We start from the raw sequence: 25738 nt of genomic DNA, 5'->3' as shown, positions 1-25738 counted from the left end.
TAACACCTATTTCAAAGACAAAATTTCCCTTGTTTAACTATGAAAATAGACAGTTATCACAAAGAACTTCAGTGGTTTCCTTTAAAGAAAGGAAAATCTTATTTAAAACATTTAACTTTATTAGAACCTAGACTAAGTCAAATAGTTACAGAAATTAAGTGCAGAATCTCTAGCTTTCTTATTTATTGTTTAACTTATTTAACTTATCCTTCCCTATAAACTTTTCCTTTGACCTCCTATCTTGTAGCACCCAGTTCATTGCCTTATCCTACTAGCATCCCCACAAATCACCTAACATGCTTACATTTGGCTCCGGCTTAAAACAAAAGTCAACAGAGACTGACATGAGGCTGGCAGTTTTTGTAACAAATAATTTCCTCAACTAAAATCGCTACCACCTACACTACCAGAGTCATCTTACAGTCTCCTACATGGTTCCTTCACGTTACAGTAATGGCCCCCACACATTTCTGCAAGGTTTCAGGCAGTTCTCTTCTTTACCAATGCCTGGAGGTCAGGGAACGTCCAATTAAAATTTTCTTATGGGAGGGAAGAAGGAAGCAATAGAGATGATCTACCATTCTACACAGGTTTCCAGTATTCATTTAAAGTAGAGCTCTATTAAAAGATATGCTCTGTGCTCACCATCAAACACCCACAACCTTGTACAATTCAAGATACACAGCTGGTGCTCAACAAACATTTAAGGAATGCATGTATGACTTTATTATTCCAGTACATCTAAAGTCATGATTTCTGTTTTATTCTTTTCCATCAGTGTTTTCCTTTCCAAATTAAAAAAATGATTAAAATATTAAACAAATATGTATGAAAAAAATCTAACAGTTCTATTAAAAGTCAACTGTTCTCAGTGGGTATCAAAAAACTATTGTTTAGTGGTGATCATTCTGTACAGTATCTCTATGTTGTGCACAAGGAACTAACAGTACTGTAGGTCAATCATGCTTCAAAACACAACTCATGGGAAGAGATCAGGTTTGTGGTTACCAAAGGCAGAAGGGGAATGCTGGGGGGAAGATGAGCTGGATAAGGTGGTCAAAAGGTACAAATTTACAGTTATAAGATAAATAAGCAGTAGAAATGTAATGTACAACATGATTAATTAATATAATTAATGCTGTTGTATGTTATATATGAAAGTTAAGAGTAAATCCTAAAAGTTCTCATCAAACTCTTTTTCTTTAACCTTGAATCTACATAAGATGATGGATGTTCACTAAATTTATTGTGATCACTCATTTCATTATGTATGTAATCATTTCATACTTACAGAGTAAGTATGAAACTTACAGAGTAAGTTTACATAAGATACAGTATCTTACAGTAAGATACAGTAAGTGTCAAACTTACAGAGTACTGTATGTCAAAAATATATCTTGATAAAATTGGAAAAGAAAAAATTACTGCTTAATTTGATGTGCCCAAACTTCTCTGAATTACAGGGAAGACACTGCAGATTCTGTTTTCAATATTCTGCCTTGTTATGCTCTCAGAAAATTATTTATCTAGAAAACATAGCCTTACATCGCTTCATAGAAAATAATCAAATATAGACATACACATGTAAGTATCTACATCAAATTACCCCAGAAATTAAGTTCCACCTTTAATATTTTGATCAGATAATTGTATTTCTAAGATTTGTCTTCATCCATTCACTTGCTAAATAAATTTTATAACCTGCATAATAAAACTAGGTTTTTGTTATTTTTCTATTTTTAATTAAAAAGTCAAAAATATATAGTTCTATCTGCATGTTTGAGATCAAAGTACTAAGAGCTCACCTAAGAAAGGACTTACATAGTTTGTGGACCAGGCAGTACTCTAAGAGCTTAAATAAATTCAACTCATCTTCATAAAAACCCCATGACAGAGGTACTATGGTAAGTCCCATTTTACAGAGGGGGAAATAGTTCCAGAAAAATTCAAGTACTTGTCCAGATTTAGACAACTAAAATGTGATCAACCTGAACATTGAACGCAGGCAACCTGGCTCTTTGCCTGTCTTATACTATACTGCCGCTATCCTTCATTGATGGGTAAAAATTTTATTAAAGTTATAAATATAATAATGAATTTTTAGAAAAGGTTAACAGTTACAAGCTATAAAAAACTTGTGTACTACAAGCACACAAAAACTAGTCTTTGGAAGTATATTACAGGCTAAAACTAGAAAAACAAGAATAAGACTTTGGCCTGTGAATAATAAGATTTCTGTTTGACAACACATCCGTTAATTATGAAAGAGAACTGAGAAGTCATCCTTCTTCATGTCTTTTGATTTAACTAGTCTTTCACGCTCTCCTTCATTCCCTTAGTGCTAGTCGCTCAGCCGTGTCTGACTCTTGGCCACTCTACGGACTGCAGCTCGCCAGGCTCCTCTGACTGTGGATTTCTCCAGGCATGAACACTGGAGTGGGTAGCCATTCCCTTCTCCAGGGGATCTTCACTACCCAGGGATCGAACCCAGGTCTCCTGCACTGCAGGCGGATTCTTTACCATCTGAGCCACCAGGGAATGTCTTTTGATTTAACTGGTCTTTCGTGCTCGCCTTCATTTGTTTATTCATTCAAGAAATGTTCAATACATCCTGACTGACAGGACAGAAAAGAGTTCCTGACCTTGGGAAAAAAAATAAAATAAAAATGTGCCTAAGACAATCACATTATCCCTCACAGGAATAGATGTCCTGGGCCCACAGATACATGTAAGAGGCCCAATACAGTATACAAAATACATAAAGCACATTCCAAAGAGATTCTAAACCAATGTGCCAATCATGTGTTTTTTTAAAAAACTGGCATGCCTCCTTAAAAGTTAGAAAATCTTTTTTGAAGATTCTCAAATAGAAATCCAGAGTTTTGAACTGTCTTTTTTTTTTTTCAATAAAAGTTTCCTTTTGCAATAACAACAAAAAGAAAATACAGAGACATGACTATTTACTAAGCATAAACTCTGAGGCACTTGACTTACTCATCTCATTAATGTTCTCAGCACCCAGGAGTTTCATAATTGCTCCTCATGAGGAAGTTGCTGAACTAAGATTTAAAACTAGGTCTGTTTGATTTCAAAGTCCAGGCTATTACTCACTACCTGTACTGTCCCAACCAATTTCTTAAGAGCTGTGTTTAATGAATGCTTTTGTTACTACAGCGTAAAATATTTTGAAATTTAAGAACTGGCACATTCTCTCTCCCTAAAGTTACAAACAGAAAAACACTAAGAAATATTAAATGCTAAGTTATTTCACTTTAATTTCATTTTGCCTATCTTTTAGTAAAAGATTTGAGAATACTGTTTTATACTTTTTGTAAATCATAACCTAACACAGTAAAGATTGAGGGCAGGAGGAAAAGGGGACAATAGAGGATGAGATGGTTGGATGGCATCACCGACTCAAAGGACATGAGTTTGGGTAGGCTCCGGGAGTTGGGGAAGGACAGGGAGGCCTGGCGTGCTGCAGTTCATGGGGTCGCAAAGAGTCGGACACAACTGAGCAACCAAACTGAACTGAACACAGCAAAAGTAATCAATAAATATTTTAACTAATTAAATAATACTTTTCCTCTCTGTGAGCATGGCAACCGTTCAACTCAGTTCAGATTTCAAATATTACCTCCCACTCGTCCCCAGAAGCATCAATATATTCTCACTTATACTCGTCAGAACAAATGTGTCATCATGGGTGCTGCACCATGACATTATGAAAAATCCAAGTCCAAATGTTGATAACTCTCCAGCTAAGTTTTGTGATGCAAAATAAAAGCAGGATAATTAACAGTGCGGAAGTATGCTTCACTAGGAAAGACTACATAATTCAATACTTGAGCACCTACAAATATGGGGCACTAGGTAGTTTTAAGCAAAAAGATAATTCTCAAGATTCACTTTCAAGGTTCTTCAGTATTTTGAAGTAACAAAAAAAAATCACAATCCCTTGGAAACTATAAAATAACTGCCAAGACACACCTACCAATTTCTTTCAAATATGAGTTTCACGGGCTTCCCTGGCTGGGTGGTAAAGAATTTGCCTGCCAATGCAGGAGACATGGGTTCGATCCCTAATCTGGGAAGACTCCCACGTGCCTCGGAGCAACCAGGCCCGTGCACCATAACCATTAAGCCTGTGCTCTAGAGCGGGAGCCAGGACTACTGAAGCCCTCTTGTGTAGAGCTCATGCTCTGCAGCAGGAGAAGTCACTGCAATGAGAAAGCCCACACTGCAACTAGAAATTAGCCCCTGCTCACCGCAACTTGAGAAAAGCCCACACAGCAATGAAGACCCACTCAAGCTGCAGTCAAAAATAAATAAATAAGTTTTGTAAAAAAAAAATGAGCTTCACATACTCTTCTGTCTACAGTGCTACAACCTGTCTGTTCTCCCAAGCCAGGGGTGGAACAGCCTGCCACTCAACTAGTTTCTCAAAGAGACAGGGAAGCCCAGTGTCCTCCTCTCAGGACCTTCTGCTCGATGATGCACTTGGGTACTCATGAGATCCTAACTAACACGACTATGGTCTTCACCTGTGGAAAAGTTAGTAGACAGAAAGATAAAGAAGGTCAGACATATGCTGTGGGCTCTTATTAAGAGGCCAAAAAGTAAAATTCAAAAGGTAGAGTCATGAAAATAAGTCCACATCTGTAAGATTTTAAGTGAATATCAGAATAGTGAACACAGAAATAAAGAGATCACAGAGTAGGAGGAACAAGCTTTTTTGGTTTAGATGTATTTCTTTTAATCAGACACATAGAAAAATAAACATTCACATTTTTTAAAAAATTACAGTAATCAGAGCCTATCTAATCAAAACTGTTACCTGGAATTTTTCAACATTTCCACTTTAGCAGAATTAGACAAATGACACCTGATAGTATGATTATTTTTTTTTCCTCCAAAAGTAACACTGAGTATGTCCTGGAGACACTACAAACTAATAAATATACTACTATAAAGACAACAAACAGTAATAATAATGATGCCTACAAAAGACTGATTCTTTAAAGAAAGGCTTGGTAACCTTTCATATGCTACTTTTACTTCTGTTGGAGAGTGAGCTGAAATATGCTAAGCTATGAGCTCCTCAAAAGCAGAAGCCAGACTAGACATGGCATCTATCCCAGCACGCAGAAAGCCTTTAATCAGTGACGAATGAAACATGGATGCTGGATATTCAATTAGGCAAAAATTTCTGTTCCCCAGAAAAACTGATTGAGGTTTCACTGCACTGAGAAATATATATTTATTTACTCCCTAAGACTCACATTAGTTACCTCCTTGCCCAAACTTGCTTCAAACGTTAGTTCAACAAGCTAAACAGATAGAAGAGAAATGTTGAGTTCATCCCATAGCAAAGTACGTGAAAACAGTCCCAGCACCGATCGCAGCACATCAAGCCTAACTGACACACAGGCAGACTCACCCTCCCCCTGTCTGTTTGGTAAGCTGTCCAGTTTCTAACTTCAGCACACACGGGGAAAAAAAGCTTAACAACAGTCTGACTACGGGAAATCATTCCTTCCTCTTTTTCTTCCTTATAGAGACACAAGTCTTTCACTTCTTCTCACTTCTATTTTTGCATATTCAAGGTTTTCCAATCTTGAAACTGAGAACTGTCATATTGTGCCCTCCTTGGGGAGATGGGACTTTCTTTATGTACACTGTAAGTAATTTTTTATGTACATATAAACCACTTCTAATGCAAGAAAATTTTCAACATTTTAATATTACTATAGTTCATAATACTCCATATACATTTACAACACAAAGTTAAATTTAATTCTATGTATGATTAAAACATCACTGACTATCTGGCTTACCAAACTTACTGATAATAGATTTTAACAAATAATTCATCTGTCTAACTGAGATAGTTTAGACAAAATGTCTCTAGCCTAATTGTTAAACATTTTACCAAAAAATTATCATCATCAAGTCCTGAACCATTAACATACACCCTGAACTGTACATAAAGGCATTTGATTCTAAGGAGAAGAATCCTGCAAGGCCTCCATCAAATACCGCTTTCTCTGAGCTACATACATACCCTTTCACCAAAACAGCATTCTCAAACGTTTTGGTCTGAGAGGACCTTTACATTCTTAAAAATTACTTGGGATACAGAAGAGCTTTTGCTCATGCAGGTTATATCTACTAATGTATAGTATTTTAAGTTAAAACTAAAAGGAAGATTGGGAGAAAAAAAAATAAAAGGAAATTTAATTAGTTGTTAAATTTATTTCAAAATAATAAACCTGTCACATGCTAGTGTGAATATGTATTTAGAAAAATAATGATGGTCTCCCAAAAAATGTTAGTGAGGAAAACAGCACCATTTTACATTTACAAATCTCTTCATTATCCAGATTCTCAAATGTGCTTCCACATTAAATCTTTGCAATGTGTTGTTCCAGCTGAAGTACATGAACAAAAAAATGGTCTTATGCAGATGATAAAAGCAGAAATATTTTAATAAGCTTTTCAGGTAATTGTGGACATTCTCTGACATTCCTCCAAAACTCAATGAATAATAGTTTCTTAAAGGTTCATTGCAATGTGGAATCTAAAATCACATCAATTTGGACTTCTCTGGTGGTCCAATGGTTAAGAATACGCTCGCCAAATGCCGGGAACATGAGTTTGATCCCTGGTCCAGGAAAAGCCAACATGCCAGAGAGCAACTAACCCTGAGCATCACAACTACTGAAGCCCACGTCTGTGCTCCTCAACAGAAGACATCACCACAATGAGAAGTTCGTGTACTACGAACTAGAGAGTAGCCCCAACTTGCCACAACTAGAGAATGCCCGTGCAGCAATGAAGACAGCCAAAAAAGACATTAAAAAAAATTGTTTTAATAACTAAATAAAATCACACCAATTAACTATTAGTACTTTGTCACATTAAAATCCACTGCTCTACCTTGTCCTTGAATGATTCCTGTATCCATCATGCATTGGTCATTTGAAAATTTTTAATTCACTGAGTTAGGCTTATCTTATTTTCCAAATGTCGAAACATTTCATTACATGATATCAAAAACAAAAACTGAACACAAAATCCTTAGTATTATCACTTTCATCAGGAAAATATTAAGACTGAAAAACTATAAGCTCATGGTAGCAGATGCAAGTTCTCAAGATTCTAATTTTCATTTGAAATCTTGATTTTTATCATTTGCAACAAAAACCTTTTTTTTTTCCCTAAAAGCCTTACTTTGTTCATTTTTGAGAAAATGTCTAACAAACGCCCTGCTGTGAATAAGCAGTTTGTCAGCCATTCTTTCAAGTAAAATTGATGTTCCATGAAAAAACTGACTGGTTAAACTCACACAGCTCAATCAAACAAGGTCAGGATTTTGATATAATTATTTTAAAGTATTTTAAGGGTATAAATACTCCCGTGACTTCATAAACTGAAAATATGCAATTGTTTCTTCAAAGAGATCTGTGAAGCAACCACACATGTAACCATCTATTCTAGCACTTGACACAGCAAAGATGCCCAAATAACAATGACTGGGTTCCTTCCATCATTCTCTTTCACTATAATATTAGTATCAGTGAATTCCCTCTAGCTCTTTATTTTTCTATTTCTCTTTTATAACCAACCTGTCACTCACCTACCTTCAACCACTACTGAATTCCACTCTATGAGACAGAAAAACAGACAGTATTCAACCATAGGTTATGAAAAGAAGGCTTTAGAAATGAAGCATCTCATAGACACAAATTTCTCTGGTTTAGAAGCCTAGTCCTTTCCCTCTTTATGTACCTAGTTACATTCATGATTTGCCAGAAATCTGAGCTTGAGTGTTGTTATGTTTCAAAATAATTGTTGTGATAAAATTGTTTGAGGAGTCATTCTGAGTTTACACCATCTGTCTGGCATTTACTGAAGCAATTGCTAAAGATATTCTATGCATACAGATGAGATTTTTCTCAACAAAAAAGCAAAAATGTTTCCACATCTGTTGTTTTTGTTGCCATGTCACCTAGATTAACAAATTCTTTCCGAGAAAGAAAACATAGAACATTTTTAATGTACACATTTTTTTAATGACTATTAAAATTATATCAACTTTTCAACCATCTTTTTCTACTGCTTCACTATTGTCATACTAAAATTATGTCTGTGTGTGTACATACATACATACATATATCTAAAGAGAGAAATTTCTAAAATCTCAAGTCAACTGATATTGTGATTTTAATCTTTAAACAATGTCTAAGACTTTTTAAAATCGCAGGTTGGAAAATTCATGCATTAAAGACTACCAGAATCAGTCTACAGATGTAAAGAAATTTATATCCAATCAATCTTACATGGTATCCAGGAATTCTAAAACCTAAAGAATGCAATCATTCCACATTCCAAAAGATAGATATATTCCAATGTACAGCAAATAATTGTACCATATGAACATTTACTGCTTCTGACTACCGAGTAAGTCTGCAGGTCCTAGGCACCAGCACCATCCTTTCTTTAAGTATCTGCTCTCCACCAAATGATGAGATTCTGATGGAAATGCCAATTACACCACCCTGCACACCTCACACCTTCTTTGTGAAGGGGCTGATGTATAAGAGTGCTCAACCTACCAGAGCAATTGGTCTGTAGATGAGTACAAGACTAATTAAGCTAAGGGGGGACGTCCCTGCAAAGGATTTCACATATGAACTTCAGGCCTTTCTTCTGGATCTAACTGTGATGATAAATGCCTGGAGCAGTCGATGGCTATAGTCTGTGTATTAGAGTTCTCCACAGAAAGAAACACAAGATGTTAGATAGATGGATGGATGGATGGATGGATGGATGGATGTAAGTAGACAGACACAGAGATTTACTTTCAGGAACTGTCTCATGAAATTGTGAAGGTTTGTCAAGTCCAAAACCTGCGAGGCAAGCTGGGAGACCAAGGTAAGAGCAGGAGTTGAGTTCAAAGGTAGTCTGCTGGTAGAATTCCTTCTTACCAAGGGGAGGTTCTGTTCTCTGTGCTATTAAAACCTTCAACTGATTGGAGGGGGCCCACCCACAAAATGGATGACAATCTGCTTTACTCAGAGTCTCCCAATTTACATGTTAATCTCATCCCAAAAGATACCTTCACAGAAACATCCAGAATAATTTTTGACCAAATATCTTGGCACCATGGTTCAGCCAAAATGACACAAAATGTAACCATCACAAGTTCATCTATTATCAATTGCAGACATATCGTATTAAGCATTTTAAGCTGCTCCCCCCACCTTTTTTTTTTTTTTTTTTGGCTGCATGACACAGTTTGACAGTCTTAGTTCCCAGACTAGGGATTGAGCCCATGCCCTCAGGAGTGAAAGCGCGGAGTCCGAACCACTAGACCACCAGGGAATTCCTCTAAGTTGCTATTAAAAAAAAAAAAAAAAATCAGTATTACCTTGGGACTTTCCTGGCAGTCCAGGAGACTCTGTGCCTCCACTGCAGCAGGCATGGGGTAGATTTCTGGTCAGGGAATTAAGATCTCGCATGCCATGCAGCATGGCCAAAACATTTTTAAAATTTCCTTTAATAAAATAAAAAAAACAATATTGCCTTCTCCATACAGATGATTTCCTGTATTTATCTTGTCAGAAGTCTGCTGGCAGAAACATGCAGGATACAATCTTTGGCTTTAAAGACGACAATCTGAAGAACAGGACACACACAAAGGGACTATCACGTTGCTCTTCCTGTGCCAAATGCGAGTCGGCCTGGAAACTGTGTCGTGGCCAGCTCTTCCCCTGGCCACCGCGGCACTTGATGACTGAGCTGGCACAGAATGGGCATGAAGTAGGAAGACCCGAGACTCAACCTCAGAGGAGGGTGTGGTCGCCCACTGTTATCTGCTTGCCCGGCACCTCTCCCTTATTCTGGGAACAGCATGTCTGCCACTTCTTTAGGGGAAATGCTTTTCCTCAGATTTCATCTATGCAGTTTGGGTAGGGTGGGTCCAACCATGCCCAGGTCATAAGCATAAGCATATCCCAAGCCAAGTAAATTCCTTCTCCAAGATTTTCTGAACTAGAATCATGGGAGGAAAATCAGATGCTGTGATAGAAAAACTAAGGATGTGACCCCAGTGCCCAGCAGCAACTTGTCTACAGCCATGTGGAAGACGTCTGTTTGGAAGAATGACGGCATCATGGAGAGAGAATCAGAGATGAGAGAGAGAAAGGATAAAAGGAATCCTGATAGGCATTCCCTGACACAGGTTCGATCCCTAATCCAGGCAGATCCCACGTGACATGGAGCAACTAAGCCCATGCGCCAAAACTACTGGGTCCGTGCGCCTAGAGGCCATGCTCCGCAACAAGAGAAGCCACCACAATGAGAGGCCAGCACACTGCAAAGACGACCCCTGCTCACCACAATTAGAGAAAGCCTATAACATAGTAACAAAGACCCAGCATGGCCAAAACTTAAAAAAAAAAAAAAAAAGAATCCTGACAGTGAAAAGGCCCTAGTTCGAATCACCCTTAACACCTACATGAATAAATCCTTCCTGCAATTTGGTTACATGAGTCAATAAATTCACTTTTGCCTAAACAGGACACAGTTGGGTTTCTACCCCTAAGCTCTGACTAAGAGACAAGAATTAAAGCAGAAAAAAGGTAAAATGCATCTAGGAATCATGAGGTAGAAGGACAGGTAAAGGTTAGAAGAAAGGTAAAGAGACCAGGGAAGCCTGGCGTGCTACAGTCCACGGGGTCGCAAAGAGTCGGACACGACGGAGAGACTGAACTGAACTGAACTGAACTGAAAGAAGAGACTGACTTGTCTTAGAAAAGGAAAAGGTAAAAAAAAAAAGGTCAGGAAAAACGTGAAAGGGAGGATAATGTAAGAAGTTCTATGTGGACTGTGAGCCCAAGGGCATGATTTAATATACGTGCAGGCGTTTTATTGGAAAGATGGCCTATGGTTTTCACTAGACACTCCGAAAAGGCACAACCAAAAAGAGAAAGGGGCCTGGTAAACAGATCAATGCTAAATTAAGCAGACTCTCTGTTCCAGAAGGAAGCTAACGACAGATAATAAAGCATTTACTTTCTAATACCAGCAGTTTCTGAGCGAAGACCCCCAACAGTTAGAAGCAGGTGCTCTTGTCCTGGAGAATAGAAGGCATGCCAAGGAGAATAAGAGCAGTCATCCTAAGAGATCTCAATTAATTTTGCCTTCAGGTTTGACCCATCTGTAATTTCAAACAGATCTAGTTTCTCTCCCAAATTTCCACGTAATTAGACATTTATGCCTAAACTTTTTTAAAGAAGATTCATCAATTTTCACTCCATAAATACTTTGTCCAAAATCTTCACTTTAATAATCTGGGTTTCTGGATACCATGAAACTAGAGCAAAATTTGGTGTAAATGTGTGTGCATTTCTTGAGAAAGGAGTTTTCACTTTCCATCAAATTCCAATAAGGTTCCTGGGACTGTATGAACATGTATGTAGTCAAGCACATAAAACCAAACAAAAAAACTTTTACTCTTTCCTGTCTTGATTTAGTAGAAAAGTTTGACAGATGATGATCCCAGGAAGCAGAAACAAAAGATGGTGTTTCCCAAACACTACTCAGAGAAGGAAAATATAAAGAAAGGAAAACCAAAAGGATATTGCAGTTGAAAAACCTCACAATTTTGCCTAAACATGGCTCTATTTACACTTGTGATCAGGTTGATTATAGAGGAAAAAGTCAAACTAACAATACCACCCAAAAAACACTAGTGATCCTGTCACTCTCAGGAACGCCACTAATTAAAATATTACTGAAAGATGATTCAATTTTAATACAAACAACTCTCCACTATGTGGAGGTGGTGATCATTTTTGCAGATTATTAAAATCCTTTTTCTTTACTTCTTACCACCCATTAGTACTATATGCTCAAAGCAAGGGACAGTCAAAGAAATGGAATGGAACGGAAATGTCAATCAAACCACATTACTACTTGCTAAGATAAGTTAACAGGATAAGAAGATTAATGGGGGGACTTTCCTGGTGGTCTAGTGGTTAAGAGCCCACCTGCCAATGCAGGGCACAACCCCTGGTCTGGGAAGATCCCACATGCCATGGAGCAACGAGCTCCTGAGCCTGTAACCTAGAGCCTGGAGCTGCAACTACTGAAGCCCAATTCTCAGCTCCATTTTCAGAGATGAGAAAACTGAGGTTCAGAACTTGCCTGTGGACATACAACTACACAGCAGCAGATTTCAAATCTCGAAAGCCACATCCATTCTAAGTTCAGACACCACATTGCCCTAAATTTAAAAACTAAAATAAACAATACCCAAAACAAGGGGTGGGGTGGGGGGGGACTTCCCTGGCAAACCAGTAGTTGGGATTCCAAGTTTCCAATGCAGCGGGCATGGGTTCAGTCCCTGGTCAAGGAACTAAGAGCCCACCTGCCCTCAAGTGCGGCCAAGAAAATATTTTAAAATAATAACAACAGTACTCAAGAGACAATTCCAACTGCTAAGTAAGACACTGAACTTCATTCACACTTGACCAAAGATAATTATCATATAAATACTGAAGATTAGGTTTTCAGACAAAGTCACCAAAACACAGTCAAGCTATTATCTAGCAGAAGTTGTCAGCCCCCAAATCTCCTAAAATTTCTAATTTCCGAACTGCTGTGAAGCAATAAACTAAACAGGAAGTTTGTGGTGAGTCTGAGCAGGTGACAAAGCAGCATTTCAGCGAATTTTAAGACAGCTAAGTCCTGGCTCCAGCAGGGGAAGGCAGGGGAAGGACTTAACAGAAAGATCTACCAATGGCAAACGAGGATTTGGATGAATGGGGACATTATTAGCTGGCGCTATACAAAGCTAATTTATATCTGTTTTTAGATTCAGCACCATCTTTGTGGAAACAGATTTAGGAAAATCTCTAACAAACACTGAAACCTTTTATACCTAATCCTGAATCAACCAAAGAATCCAATTAGCCTAAAAAATTACATCTCTCAGCATTCTTCTTTGTTTAATAAATATGCTGTTTGTATAATAGATATCTTTTAAATATTCCCTAGAGTGCAACTGCACACACAGTATGATTCTTACTTTGTAAATATACAGCTGTATGTACGCATGTATAATTAAAATCTGTATTTTTTAATACAATAAACATCGATATAAACAGTCCACATAATTTGGGAATGAAGACTAAAAGGAAATATTTAAATACTTTTCAATTAGAAACAAAGCTTAAACCTATAACAAATTAGAGAGGTGATTTTATGAGCCCAGTATACAATGATAACATCTTAAAATGTTGATGGACTGTTCCATATATAAAATTTTCCAGATTAATATTAGACTTCAAAGGGCAGAAAAACACTGAGTTGGCACTGTCAATGAAGAAATTCTTTCTATAAATATATCTGCCAACATAAGAAACTATTATAAACATAATTTAAACATTACTAGATTTACAGTCATCATAAATATTCATATTATATTTTTAAAATAACATAACTCTAAGCTCGACAGCACTCTGCCTTCTTCCTCAAGTCATCGTCCTCCCTCTGGCATCCTGTCAGCCTCACAGATGAACGTCCACCATCTTGACTCTCCAGCTTTAGACCTCATTTTCGAACTACAGGGAATCAGGAAACTTGACACTCAAGGCTGGTAAGACACATATTAAAGGAATATTAATGAGATCATGAGAGAAAAATAGGACATCAGGAGCAAAGTGCACACTTTTTAAGCTCTTCTAAGGTTTGAAGCACTGAACTAACACTGATTTCTCAGTTTCATCTTCAGATCAACCGTTAGTATAAACTCTGAAATGACCTAAAAACTTGTTGCTCTGGGGACTTCCTGGCAGTCCAGTGGTTAGGCCTCTGCGTTTCCAGTGCAGGGGGCACGGGTTCCATCCCTGGCCAGGGAACTAAGATCTCACATGCCACATGGCACAACAAAAAAAAATGCTGCTCTGATCAAGACACTGCATATGATGTGTCTATTTTAATGAGGGGTGGGGGGGGGGAGGTGAATTGAATTTTATGATTTTGTTTGACTCAAATTTTGGAATCTCTATATTGCATCACAGTTTTTTACCTCCAATTTCACCTCTCTAATAACATTCTTCATAAACCCTATGCTGTGTCATGGGTCACAGAACTTTTGGATGACTTTCAAACAGAAAATGACTTCAAACAGAAACATGCATCTTTGATGGGATATTAATCCAGGTCTCCCCCTCCATGTATCTGTAGCTAAACACTGATCATCATTACATTTGGCACATCTACTATGCGTCGTTGCTGTTGTTTAGTCACTAAGTTGAGCCCAAATCTTTTGCAACCCCATGGACTGTAGCCCACCAGGCTCCTCTGTCCATAGGATTTCCCAGGCAAGAATACCGGAGTGGGCTGCCATTTCCCTCTTCAGGGTACCCGGGTACTATACTAGGCACTGGAAATACAGAAATGAACAAGATACAGTAGATAGCTTGGCCTTAGAGACTACATACAGACTGACTCATGAGAAGAAAGAAAACAAGCAGAAGTGTGATGAGTATGCCAAAAGAAAAGGACAGGGCACAATGGAAGCTTATGTTGAGAGAACCCTCCCCCGCCACTGCTGAGTGGCAGAGAGGCCACCCTCTAACCAAGACTGTTAGGTGGTCAAGACAACGAACACTTAAAACACTTTAAAACTACCATTAAAAACTTTCCAATCACTTCCAGTTCTGGGGGAAAGAAGGAAAGGTACTTTATCCTATTCCTCACTTAGGCATAAATAAAAACATATAAAATAAACAGAAGACGACTCAAAGGCAGAGAGAAGATAAACCTCCTATCACCTCAGGACCCAATGAACCACATGCTGGTGAGCTCCCTGAGTTTACTTGTGGCTTCATCCGTCCCAGGTTTGAAGAGGGAAGTCAGCAAATCCAGAAACACCAACAGGCATTGACCAAAAAAGCCCCAACAAATCCCTGCTCCAAACGGAGCAAGAGACCCAGAAAAGGGGAAGACCAGCAAGACCGAAAGCTTTGGATATTACCACTCTAGTCCGGCCAAATGCCACAGAACAAACCAACGATTCCACCCACAGACCACCAGTGGTGACAAACACCCCAAAGCCCCACCAAGGTGGTGTCAGAGAAGGCAGGGGAAGGAACCAGGGCAGTCACTGCCGGATGGTCACAAGACCTCCCCTCACCAACCCCCCCAACACACGCACAGAGGAGGCCGAGTGAGGAATCAGAACTTCCACCACTGCCGAGTGGCAAGGAGGCCTTCCTCTGAGCAGGAGGTCAGTGGGGTCATGTGGGACAAGTAATGAGGCATTTCAGCACCCCCAGACAGCAAGGCAGCAGAGATTTACTGGGGAACCAGACACTAATGAGGAACTCTCACTAATGAGAAGGCCAATAACATGGGGACTTGAAGAAGTTAAAGCCTCTGATACCCACAAACACTAAACACAGTCCAATTCCTAGCCAGGCTTCCCAGGTGACTCAGTGGTAGAGAAGAATCTGCCTCCCAATGTAGGAGATGCGGGTTCCATCCTTGAGTCGGAAAGGTCCCCTGGAGAAGGAAATGGCAACCCGCTGCAGTATTCTTGCCTGGAGAAATCCCATGAACAGAGGAGCCTGCCGGGTACAGCCCATGGAGTCACAAGAGTTGAACACAACTCAGCAACTAAACAACAACAACAATTTTTAGCCAGGTTAACCTAACACTGCACACTAGAGGCCTATTTACTTTCACTCCTATCACCCAAAAACACACACCTGGCTCTCAGCAAAATTACAAAGCACGGCAAAAGACACTGCAAACACCATCCACACTACAGCGTCAAACTCAGGTATGGCACAAAGGTTGGAGTTATCAGACAGGGAATTTAAAATAACTACTTTCAATATCTTAAGGGCTGTAAAAGAAAAAGTAGACAACATACAAGAAGAAATGAGTAATTCAAGCAGAGAAGTGGAAAATCTCAGACAGAATAAAAAGGAAATGCTACAAATTAAAGCACTGTAACAGAGAAAATGCCTGTGAAGTGATGATCAGTAGACTGGACATGGTTGGGAAAAGAATCAGTGAGCGTGAAGATATGTCAACAGAAATTTCCTAAACTAAAAACAGGATAAATACCAAAGTGAAAGTGAGAGTGTCAGTTTCTCAGTCATGTCCCACACAAATATCAAAACACCAAAAAAAACACACAAAGCCACACCATCACAATTAAAAAACAAAACCAAAAACCATGAAGAAACACTGAATGAAAAGGATCTACTGATGGCAAATAAGCACATAAAAGAGGTTCAATGATAGGGAAATGCAAATTAAAATCACAAGCTATTACTACATACCTATCAGAATGGCTAAAATAAGACACAGGGGCTTCCCTGGTGGATCAGAGGTTAAGGATCTACCTTCCAATTCAGGGGTTACAGGTTTGGTCCCTGATGGGGGAACTAAGATCCCTCACACCCCAGGGCAACTAAGCCCACCCACAACTAGAGAGAAGTCCATGTGCCACAACAAAAATCCAGTGGAGCCAAAAAAAGAGGAAAAAAAAAAAGTGACAACACCAAATGCTGGTAAGCATGCAGAGAACCTGGATCATAAGCACTGCTATTAATGGTATAAAAGTAAAATGTATGGCCACTCTGGAAAATAGTTTGGCAGTTTCTTGAAAAATTAAACATGCACTCAGCAAGTATACTCATGGGCATTTATAGCAGAGAAATAAAAAGGTAAATTCACAGAAAAATCTGTGCAGGAAATGTTTACATGTAGCAGCTTTGTTGGCAATAGCCATAAACTGGAAACTCAGGTGCTCTTCAACAGGTGAGGTGAAGCACAGAACACCCGTACCACAGAAGACTGGTCATCAACAGAAAGGACACCGACACAGCCACAACCTGCATCAATCTCTCAAGATTTATGCTGAATGAAAGTCAATTCCGAAGGATTAAATAGGCTGTGAGCCCATTCATGTACTACTCCTGAAATGACCGTATTATAAAAACAAAGAACAGATTAGTGGCAGTGAGGGGTTAAGTAGCATTGGGGGTAGGGGGGTAGTGGGTGTGGTGATAAGGGGTCCTCTAGTTGATGGAAATGGTCAGCATCTGACTGTACCAACGTCGACACTTCAACTGCGGTGTTATCCAAGATGTCCCCACTGCCAGTACTGGACAGAGGGCATGGGCGATCCTCCATGTGACTTCCTACAACTGCTTAAGAAGCTACAACCTTCTCGGAATGCAAGGTTTAATTAAAGGAGACTGATCAATGGTAGTATGTCAGAAAATCGGAAATCTCCTAGCAGAAAAATGGAGGATGGGGGGTGGCTACTGACTGGGAGGGGGTTCACACGGCTGTGCCGAAGCACAAATCCATCAAGATTAGTACAATTCACACAACTGATTACATGAGATGCCTCAATGAAAAATCACTTTACACTGCCTTTTGATTATTCATATTGTTCACTGTAGTCATGGTACTGATTATGTATAAAAATAATCTAATTGTCTATAAACTGGTCATCAATGAGACCATGGGTAGCTTTCAGTGGAAGCCGTTTACATTGAGATCAGATTAGGGAAGGAGCAGGAGACAAGCAGACGCAGAGAAGTAAACACGTGCAACTCTTCCCAGAAGGTGCCAGTAAAGAGTGGAAGGTGATCCTCGGAGGGGAAGGTACTACTGAAAAGCTTTACTAAAACAGAAAAAAATGAGCAAATTACATGCTGAAGGGACAGACTTGGTAAATAATGACTTTAAAGCCACATGAGCACACCACTACACAATGTTTGACAAAAGGTTTCTGAAAAAGAGGGAACAAACATGAGGAGACCACCCTCTGACAGGAGAGGCCACGCCCGCACTGCCTGCGCGGGGAGAGGTGGCTGCTGACTCAGACGCGCTCGTAGGCTTCACGGTGGGAACACCACCAAGAGAGACGACGACGACAGCGGTGAGGACGGCTCCGCGGTACTGACCGCTCACTGGGACAGCCGGCCCCCAACGCCCAGTATCTGATGCTCACACCCCGTGTGGTCTCCTCCACAAAGAACAGGGTGTGTGGGCAGATATGACAGTGTGCAACTTCCAACATCAGACCACAGAAAGACAACGCAGCTCCTTCTGAGGGAAAAGCTAGATGCAATATCCAAGTATCTGCCAAGAGGCCCAACCAGCCCCATGTGAGTGACCATCCTAGAGGCAGCTGTCCCAGCCGAGCCAAGCCTTCATGAGACAGCAACCTCAAGAGAGACCCTAAGCCTTTAAAACCACCAACTAAGCTGCTTCTAAATGACTGGCCTACAGAAACTGTGAGATAATAAATGTTTACTGTTTTAAGCCAGGCGATCTGGGAGTAAGTTACCAAGCAGCAGAAGAGACCTACTTACTTACTTACAGGCCAGGCACAGGGGGGGGTAAAAATAACTAACCTGTGATCCCCACATCAAGAGGAGGAAAGAGACACACAGAAGTTAAACAATTTGCCCCAATCATCACTCAGCTGGTAAGAGATATGGACCCAGATTCAAATCTAAAGTCAGCTCGATTAACTGCTGGGCATGTATTACCAAAGGGAAGCAGTTCCCATCCCAAGGCTTACATTTCTGCTGTGACATAGGAGGCAAGACTCTCTGGTAAGAGAGCAGGAAAAAGCAGGTGAATCAGAGAACTGAATAAAATGGAAAAGGTTTGAAACAACTGCCATGAAGAGTTAGGACAGGGTCTGACTAGAGAAATCTAACAGGATTTCCAAACAGTTCAGGAGAGATCAGGAGGCATGACCTTCTACACAGTGAATTTAAGATGAGCACAATGAAAAGAACAGAGGGCTGCTAGTGCGCCCACACACAAGCATAAGTCGAAGTGTGAAACAGTGGTGATGGCCAGACGGAAAAGATAACACAGGCCTTTCCCAAGTGCAACCGGTACAATAAGGAGTCACGTACAGAAAAACTCCAGAACATACTGTATATTCTACATCCAAGTATCACAAAAGGACTGAAGAAAGACGAAGACGAGTGATGATAAGCTGACAGCACTCTCCATGTAACTGCCTTGACCTCAAGCATCACAAGATTTTCTAGAGAGCCTTCCCTTTTTCCTATCTCCATTCAAGACGTCATGAGAAAAATTAAAGCCTATAAGAGAAAAAGAACATACAAGTTTCATTACAATCAGACCACACCAAAGAGCAGCCTCACAAGTATTCACTGACTTAATTTGATGAGATCTTACAACAGAGCTTTAGGCCCAAAACTTATCGAATTCACTTAATATTAAACTTTTCTAAATACATTCAAGTTTCAATTTCATGCATGTTTTTAAAATTACTTCACTTTACTTGACAAACTGGCACAAACTAATCTCAAAATAAATAACACACACAAGAGAGGTGGGTGGATGAGAAAAATCAAACCATAGATACAAAATTTTTTCCAAGATACTTAAGACACAAAAGTGCTTGAACAGATGAACATTTGTAAGCTCTCTCTCTCTCTCTCTATATATATATATATATGTATGTATGTATTTTTTAAATATTCAAAGTTAACAAAACAAGTTTCAAATAACAAGAGTTAGTATTCTTATGACATTTTCCCTTACTTTCATTATTATTTGAAGACTTAGTGAAAACAAGACAGATTAAGTGCAGTCAGAAAACAAAAATTTTCTAGTAAAAGAAAAGTGTCCAAACTTGAGGCAGTTCTGGTCCTACAGAGGAACAGGAATACTTAGGGAAACCTTAAAGTGAACCTCCATCAGCCAAAAAGTTATTTCACATGTTCTCTCTCTCACTCTGGATAAACCTATGTACTCTGAAAATAAAGTAAAATAAAAAAATAAAGTAAAATTAAAAAAAAATAAAATACTCTGAAATAAAAAAAATAAAGTACTCTGAAAATAAAGTTAAAAGAAAACCCTATGTACTCTGAAAATAAACATAAAGCAAAACAATTCTTAAGTCTTACAAAGATTTTAATTAAAACAAAGACTGTATTAAAGAATGTGTAAATGACAAGGTCCTACTGTATAGCACTGGGAGCTATATTCAATATCCTGTAGTAAACAATATGAAAAAAAAAATGTATGTATGCATACATGAGTTATTCGGCTGTAGAGCAGAAATTAACCCAACCATACTTTGATAAAGTAAATTTTTTAAAATAAAAAGATAATAACACCCATGCTCAAATGGCTCTGCAGGCGGCACAAGTTTCTCGTCACCGCCGGTCGGTCTTACCCTCATCTGCTCCGTGGAGCTGCTGCTCAGCTCATCACCAGACTCCGAGTCCTGCTGGATCCGTTCCGAGCCTTCTCCCGCTGAATCACAAGACTGCTCCTGGGAGAAGCCAGCTTTCTCTACCTCCAAGAACTCAGGACCGGGAAAGTGACCAAATAAGCGTGTCCTATTCTGGCCAGAAACTTTGGGAGAATGTGAGTCACTGTTGAGTTTTCCATTATTGTGGGTCAGGTCCAGGCTGAGGCTGACGGTCTGACCTGGAATGTAACTGGGCCCAAAATTCTGATTGGCATCACGAACAAGACCTGTTCCTTGAACAGAAGACGAGGATGTCTTTCCAAAGCTTGACAGCTCGGGCAATCTGTTCACATTCTCCGAAGACCGCTGGAGGTGGAGACTCTGCGCCGTCTTCACAGAGTGGTTCGGCAGCCCCGGGGCCTGCTTCACCGGCGGCATCAGGGCTCGGCGGCCCACCTCCTTCACGTACTGGGCCGGCACGTAGAACGCTTTGGAACTCTCGTCTGGCTTGACCTGCCACCAGTCATCATTGGTCTTCTTCACCAGGAGGTACCGCTCCCCTTGCTTTATCACAATCTTTCTGTCCTTCGCTTCGTACTCGTAATCATACTCCACCTCGATGTACACCGGCCCTGGAAGAATCTTCCCGCCTCTGTCAGCCATCTTCATTCAGCAATATTCACCTCTCAAAAAGGACGCTTTGCCACATTGTGGCTTTGTGGCTTGTTGGATCAATGCAGCTATTTTTATTTAACTGGGGAAGGGAATAAAGAAAAAAGTTAACCTGGTCTGGATTTTTAATATTCATTCACAAGCATCACATAATAAAGAACAATACCTTCAAATCTCAAATCTAGAAAGTAAACCTGTGCCTAATACTGTATGTACCACCCTGCATTAAAAATGCTCTCATTCTAATGGAAATCTACATTTTTCAATCATTTATGACCAAAGCCAAACCAATGACTGGAAAGGCACATATGCTAACCAGACATACGACTATCAAAAATAAGAGGTGAGAGGAACTCTGCTTCTCCTCCTGACTGCTCACACCTCCTTCTCCCTCTTAGAAAGGCTCACTAACAATAACACATGTTAGGCACTGACCAAAGGCCAGGCATTAAGCCAGGTTCACTGTGTGTCTCACCGAAAACCCTTTCTGAAGCTGAAGCTAGAATTTCAATGATCCTGAATGCCGTTCAATTAATTTTAGAAAATTCTCTATTTTCTAAAGTGATCAAGGGCATGAGTGAGCTTTAAAAAAAAAGTGATCCAAATATGTAAGTTTAATTTCCTAGTATTAATGGGGAAAAAACAACAGTTATTTTTAGGCAAAATACACACACAAATGGAGAAAAGAAACTGCTAATTTACTTTTGTTTCCCCTTACAACCACCCCAGGAGGACCACAATCCTCAGTAAGCTAAATTCCACAAACTCCAACAAATATCCAATCTTTTTAGCTGTAAATGTCAAAAAATAAATTATATACACACCACTCAAAATCTACTAGAAACAGCCCTAAACTGGCTTAAGAAATCTAGGATTCACTTTTATTTCTATACCAATTCCAAATATTTTAGTACCTCATAAAACACAGCATTTAAGCTTCAAAATGATCACAGGAGCTCAATTTTGCTCAATTCAAGTCAGGCCCCAAGCACTGTGGGATGAATGTGGTTTCCCAAGAACGTATGTCTAAGTCCTAACACGGGACCTGTGAATGTGACTATACTTGGACACAGGGTCTTGGCAGATGCAGTCGATCTCAGATGAGCTGCACTGATTAGGGTGGGCCCAAAATCCAATGGGCTTCCCTGGTGGCTCAGATGGTAAAGCGTCTGCCTGCAATGCGGAAGACCCGGGCTTGATCCCTGGGTCGGGAAGATCCCCTGGAGAAGGAAATGGCAACCCACTCCAGTATTCTTGCCTGGAAAATTCCATGGACAGAGGAGCCTGGTAGGTTACGGTCCGTGGGGTCGCAAAGAATCGGACACAACTGAGCGACTTCACTTTTTTTTCTAAAATCCAATGAGTTTCTAAGGAGCGAAGATGGGAGACAAGGAGAGGAGACACACAAAGGAAGATGACCACATGCAGACAGAGGCAGAACTTGGGAGTGAAGCAGCTACAAGTTAAGGAACACCAAGGACTGCCAGCAAGTGCCAGAGGCTGGAACAGGCGAGGAAGTGTTCTCCCTGGGGTACTCAGTCCTCCGGCTCCAGAACGAGAGAACACACTCCCGTTTTTTGGTGGTGGTTTTGACCGCGCCACACAGCATGCAGGATCTCAGCTCCTCGACCAGGGGTTGAACCCACACACCGTGCAGTGGGAGCACGGAGCCCTCACCACTGGACCCCTAGGAAATGACCCACGTTTCTGTAGTTTTAAGGCCCCAGTTCGCAGCGCTTTGATACAGCAGCCCCAGGAAAACACACTCAGCTCAATACTCAAGAATTCTCAGGCAAACCTGACTCTGGACTATATCAGAAATGTTTACACAAGGTCCCACAACAGCCTACCAATTTCCCTCAGCACCCAAGTAATGGGCACGGCGTCACCGACACTGTATGTGCCATGACCACCACGCCCTGAGGACGACATCCTCCGAAACAGATAAAGCCCAGGTGATAACTAGTCACACAGTTTCTGCAACTCAAATTTACTTTGTAGAAACAAACTACTTGTAAAATGAGTTCAATATAGTAATGCTGTTTCAAACAATAGTAAAAATAAGAAACGTACCTTAGAAGAACTAAACATCCAGTATTACATTTAAACCTATAAAAAAATAAAATAAACTTCATTAACTTTAACCAGGATTGCTGAAAGAAGACTAAGGAAGGCACTGTTACTGGCAATGCATGACTTTTTTTTTTTTTACAACAGCTATAAGGAACACCAACAATTTTGCACATCAGGGCTGTGTCCAGCAACACCCTCCAAACACGTAAAAACACAAAGTATACTTTACCACTGACCCTCCTACTTTATTTACACTTTGTTTCAATTTCATTTCCACCTTAGTTATCCTGACAGAAATGACTTTTTAAAATTTTTAATAACATGAGAAACAACTTTTGTAAAAACTGTTGGGTGGGGAATAAATCCGGAATGTGAGACAGTCTATGAGAAACACACCTGAGTGCTTTAAACAATCAGTTTCATGAAATGAGAGAGTCTTCTAGATTAAAGACAAGTAGGATACATTTGCCAGATCCACTGGGTGTTCCAACAGGCACCTAAAACTTCACCACATCCAGAATCTACCCCGCCAGAAACTACCTTGCCAAATCCACCCAGTCCTTCCCGACACGGTAAATAGAAATTCTAAGCTTCCAATCATTCAGCCTTTACTTTCACGCATTGCCAGGACATTAGTCACTAGGAGTGTTAATCCTTTTACCTACAGAAAAGTTTTTCACTACAGCTTTTCAAAATTCCACACTGAAATACTTATCCTCAGGCAATTTGTTACTTTCCAGGAAGTAACAACTTAAGAAACACCTCTGAAGATACTGAACAAATAAGGGAATACACAGAAGGTTAGGGGTGCCCAGGTGAACCAGAGCTGGTCAGACACTGATCTGCAGGAAAGAAGCAAAGGAAGTAAAAAGAGTAAGGAGTAAACTGCAAGGGGAGGGGCGTGGGGTGGTGAGAGGCGTCCCTGCCACCACACCTGCCCCACTGACCACACAGATAAGGAGGAGGAGGAGTCAGGGAGAATGATAAGGCAGTTTCACTGCACTCAGCATGGGACGCCCGGACTAAAGTTTTCATTACTGTAAAGGAAATGAGAACTGCAGGGCGGAGAAAGACAGAGAAACAGTTCAAAGACTGCAGACAGAACAGGTAGTTAAATACAAGGCAGGTGACAGGAGCCAGAGAGGCCACGGGGCGGGGGGCAGGAGGGGGGAATAACAGGAACCGAGACAGTAAGTAAGTAACCAAGCGTTAGTTGCTCAGTCATGCCCGACTCTTTGCGACCCCATGGACTGCAGTCCACCAGGCTCCTCTGTCCATGAGATTTTCCAGGCAAGGATACTGGAGTGGGTTGTCATCTCCTCCTCCAGGAGATCTTCCCAACCCAGGGATAGAACCCGGGTCTCCTGCACTGCAGGCAGATTCTTTACTGACTGAGCTACAAGGGAATGGGGGTGGGGGGTGAAGTGGGAAGCCCCTGAGACAATTAAAATAATGAACTTCTAGAAAGTCATATCGCGAGAATTATGTATTACAATCCAAGGTCTAAGAAAAGTTGGACATAACAACTATGAAGAGAAAAGCCCTATTAAAAACTATACGTACAAATAAAATTGTGGGATGGCTCTAAAATACTTACCCTGGAATAGGAAATGGCAACCCACTCCAGTATTCTTGCCTGGGAAATCCCATGGACAGAGGGACCTAGCAGGCCACAGTTCATGGGGTCACAGAGAGTCAGACACAACTCTGCCACTAAACAACAGTGCGACTGAGCGGGCAGCACACACACACTCTAAAAACTGAGATCTAAGGGAAACTGATCTGCAAATACGTGGATAACTTACGCTATTTTTATTTTTTAAAGTTGTATTAAAACAGATGTTTATGGTTTTAATTTTGGTTTGCTTCTTCCTCTATTCCCCAAACTGTGGATTCTTTTTTATTATTTATTGAGTCATAGCTGATTTACAATATAGTGCAAGTTCCAGGTGTACGGCACAGAGATTCAGTTACACACACACACATTCTTTTTCAGATTCTTTTTTCCTTTAGGTTATCTGTTGCTGTTGGTTAGTCCCTAAGTTGGGTCCAACTCTTTGCAACCCATGGACTGTTGGCCGCCAGGCTCCTCTGTCCATGGGATCCCCCAGGCAAGAATACTGGAGTGGGCTGCCATTTCCTCCTCCAGGGGATCTTCCGGACCCAGGGATCGAACTCCCGCCTCCTGCACTGCAGGGAGATTCTTTACCATGGAGCCACCTGGGAAGCCCTATTACATATTACTGTTTATCCTCCTATCTTAACCTCTCAAGTATTTTGGTTAGCATCTTACTCATTCAACACCACCACCCTCTGAACACAACACTCCACTGACTGAAATATGCTCTACATCCATCACCACACTCCTCCACCCTTTTTCATCACACACATACACACACAACTACTAAGAACCCAACGACTAGGATAGAGTTCTGCACGTCTACTGTCCAGTAACAACCTATGCTTCTCTTTGAGGCATGAAGCACTTATGACCCAGGGCCTTCCCCTGGTATTTCAACAAGAACAAACACACAATTGTTTAGAGCTTTTACTTCCCTCCCCACCAAATCAGATACAGTTCTACCATGCTATTTTAAACTCTTCATGGCCTCCTCCTTTCTGTCTACAATTTTTCTCATTTCTTTCCCAGCACAAATTACACAGCTCAGCAAATGCTATCTTCCACCCCCAGGACATCTGCTTTAATCA

The 25738-nt window shown here is 40.3% G+C and overlaps 1 protein-coding gene across 9 annotated transcripts in view; it reads right to left on the bottom strand.

The window, feature by feature from the left end:
• ARHGAP12 (Rho GTPase activating protein 12) overlaps nucleotides 1-25738 on the bottom strand; it is a 115195-nt gene that overhangs the window by 75142 nt on the left and 14315 nt on the right. For 6 of the 9 annotated variants that reach the window (XM_043478892.1, XM_043478890.1, XM_043478895.1 and 3 more), the window contains exons 2-3: nucleotides 23030-23065; nucleotides 20267-21038 (exon numbers count right to left, since the gene is read on the bottom strand). In XM_043478892.1, the coding sequence (XP_043334827.1) occupies nucleotides 20267-20953 (687 nt within the window). In that variant the 5' untranslated portion in view covers nucleotides 20954-21038; nucleotides 23030-23065. The remainder of the gene's footprint in view (nucleotides 1-20266; nucleotides 21039-23029; nucleotides 23066-25738) is intronic. The other 3 variants (XM_043478893.1, XM_043478891.1, XM_043478894.1) reach the window with 1 other exon arrangement.

This window comes from Cervus canadensis, chromosome 10 (assembly GCF_019320065.1).
Source record: "Cervus canadensis isolate Bull #8, Minnesota chromosome 10, ASM1932006v1, whole genome shotgun sequence".
Lineage (NCBI taxonomy): Eukaryota > Metazoa > Chordata > Mammalia > Artiodactyla > Cervidae > Cervus > Cervus canadensis.
This window is presented reverse-complemented; position numbering and strand designations above follow the sequence as displayed.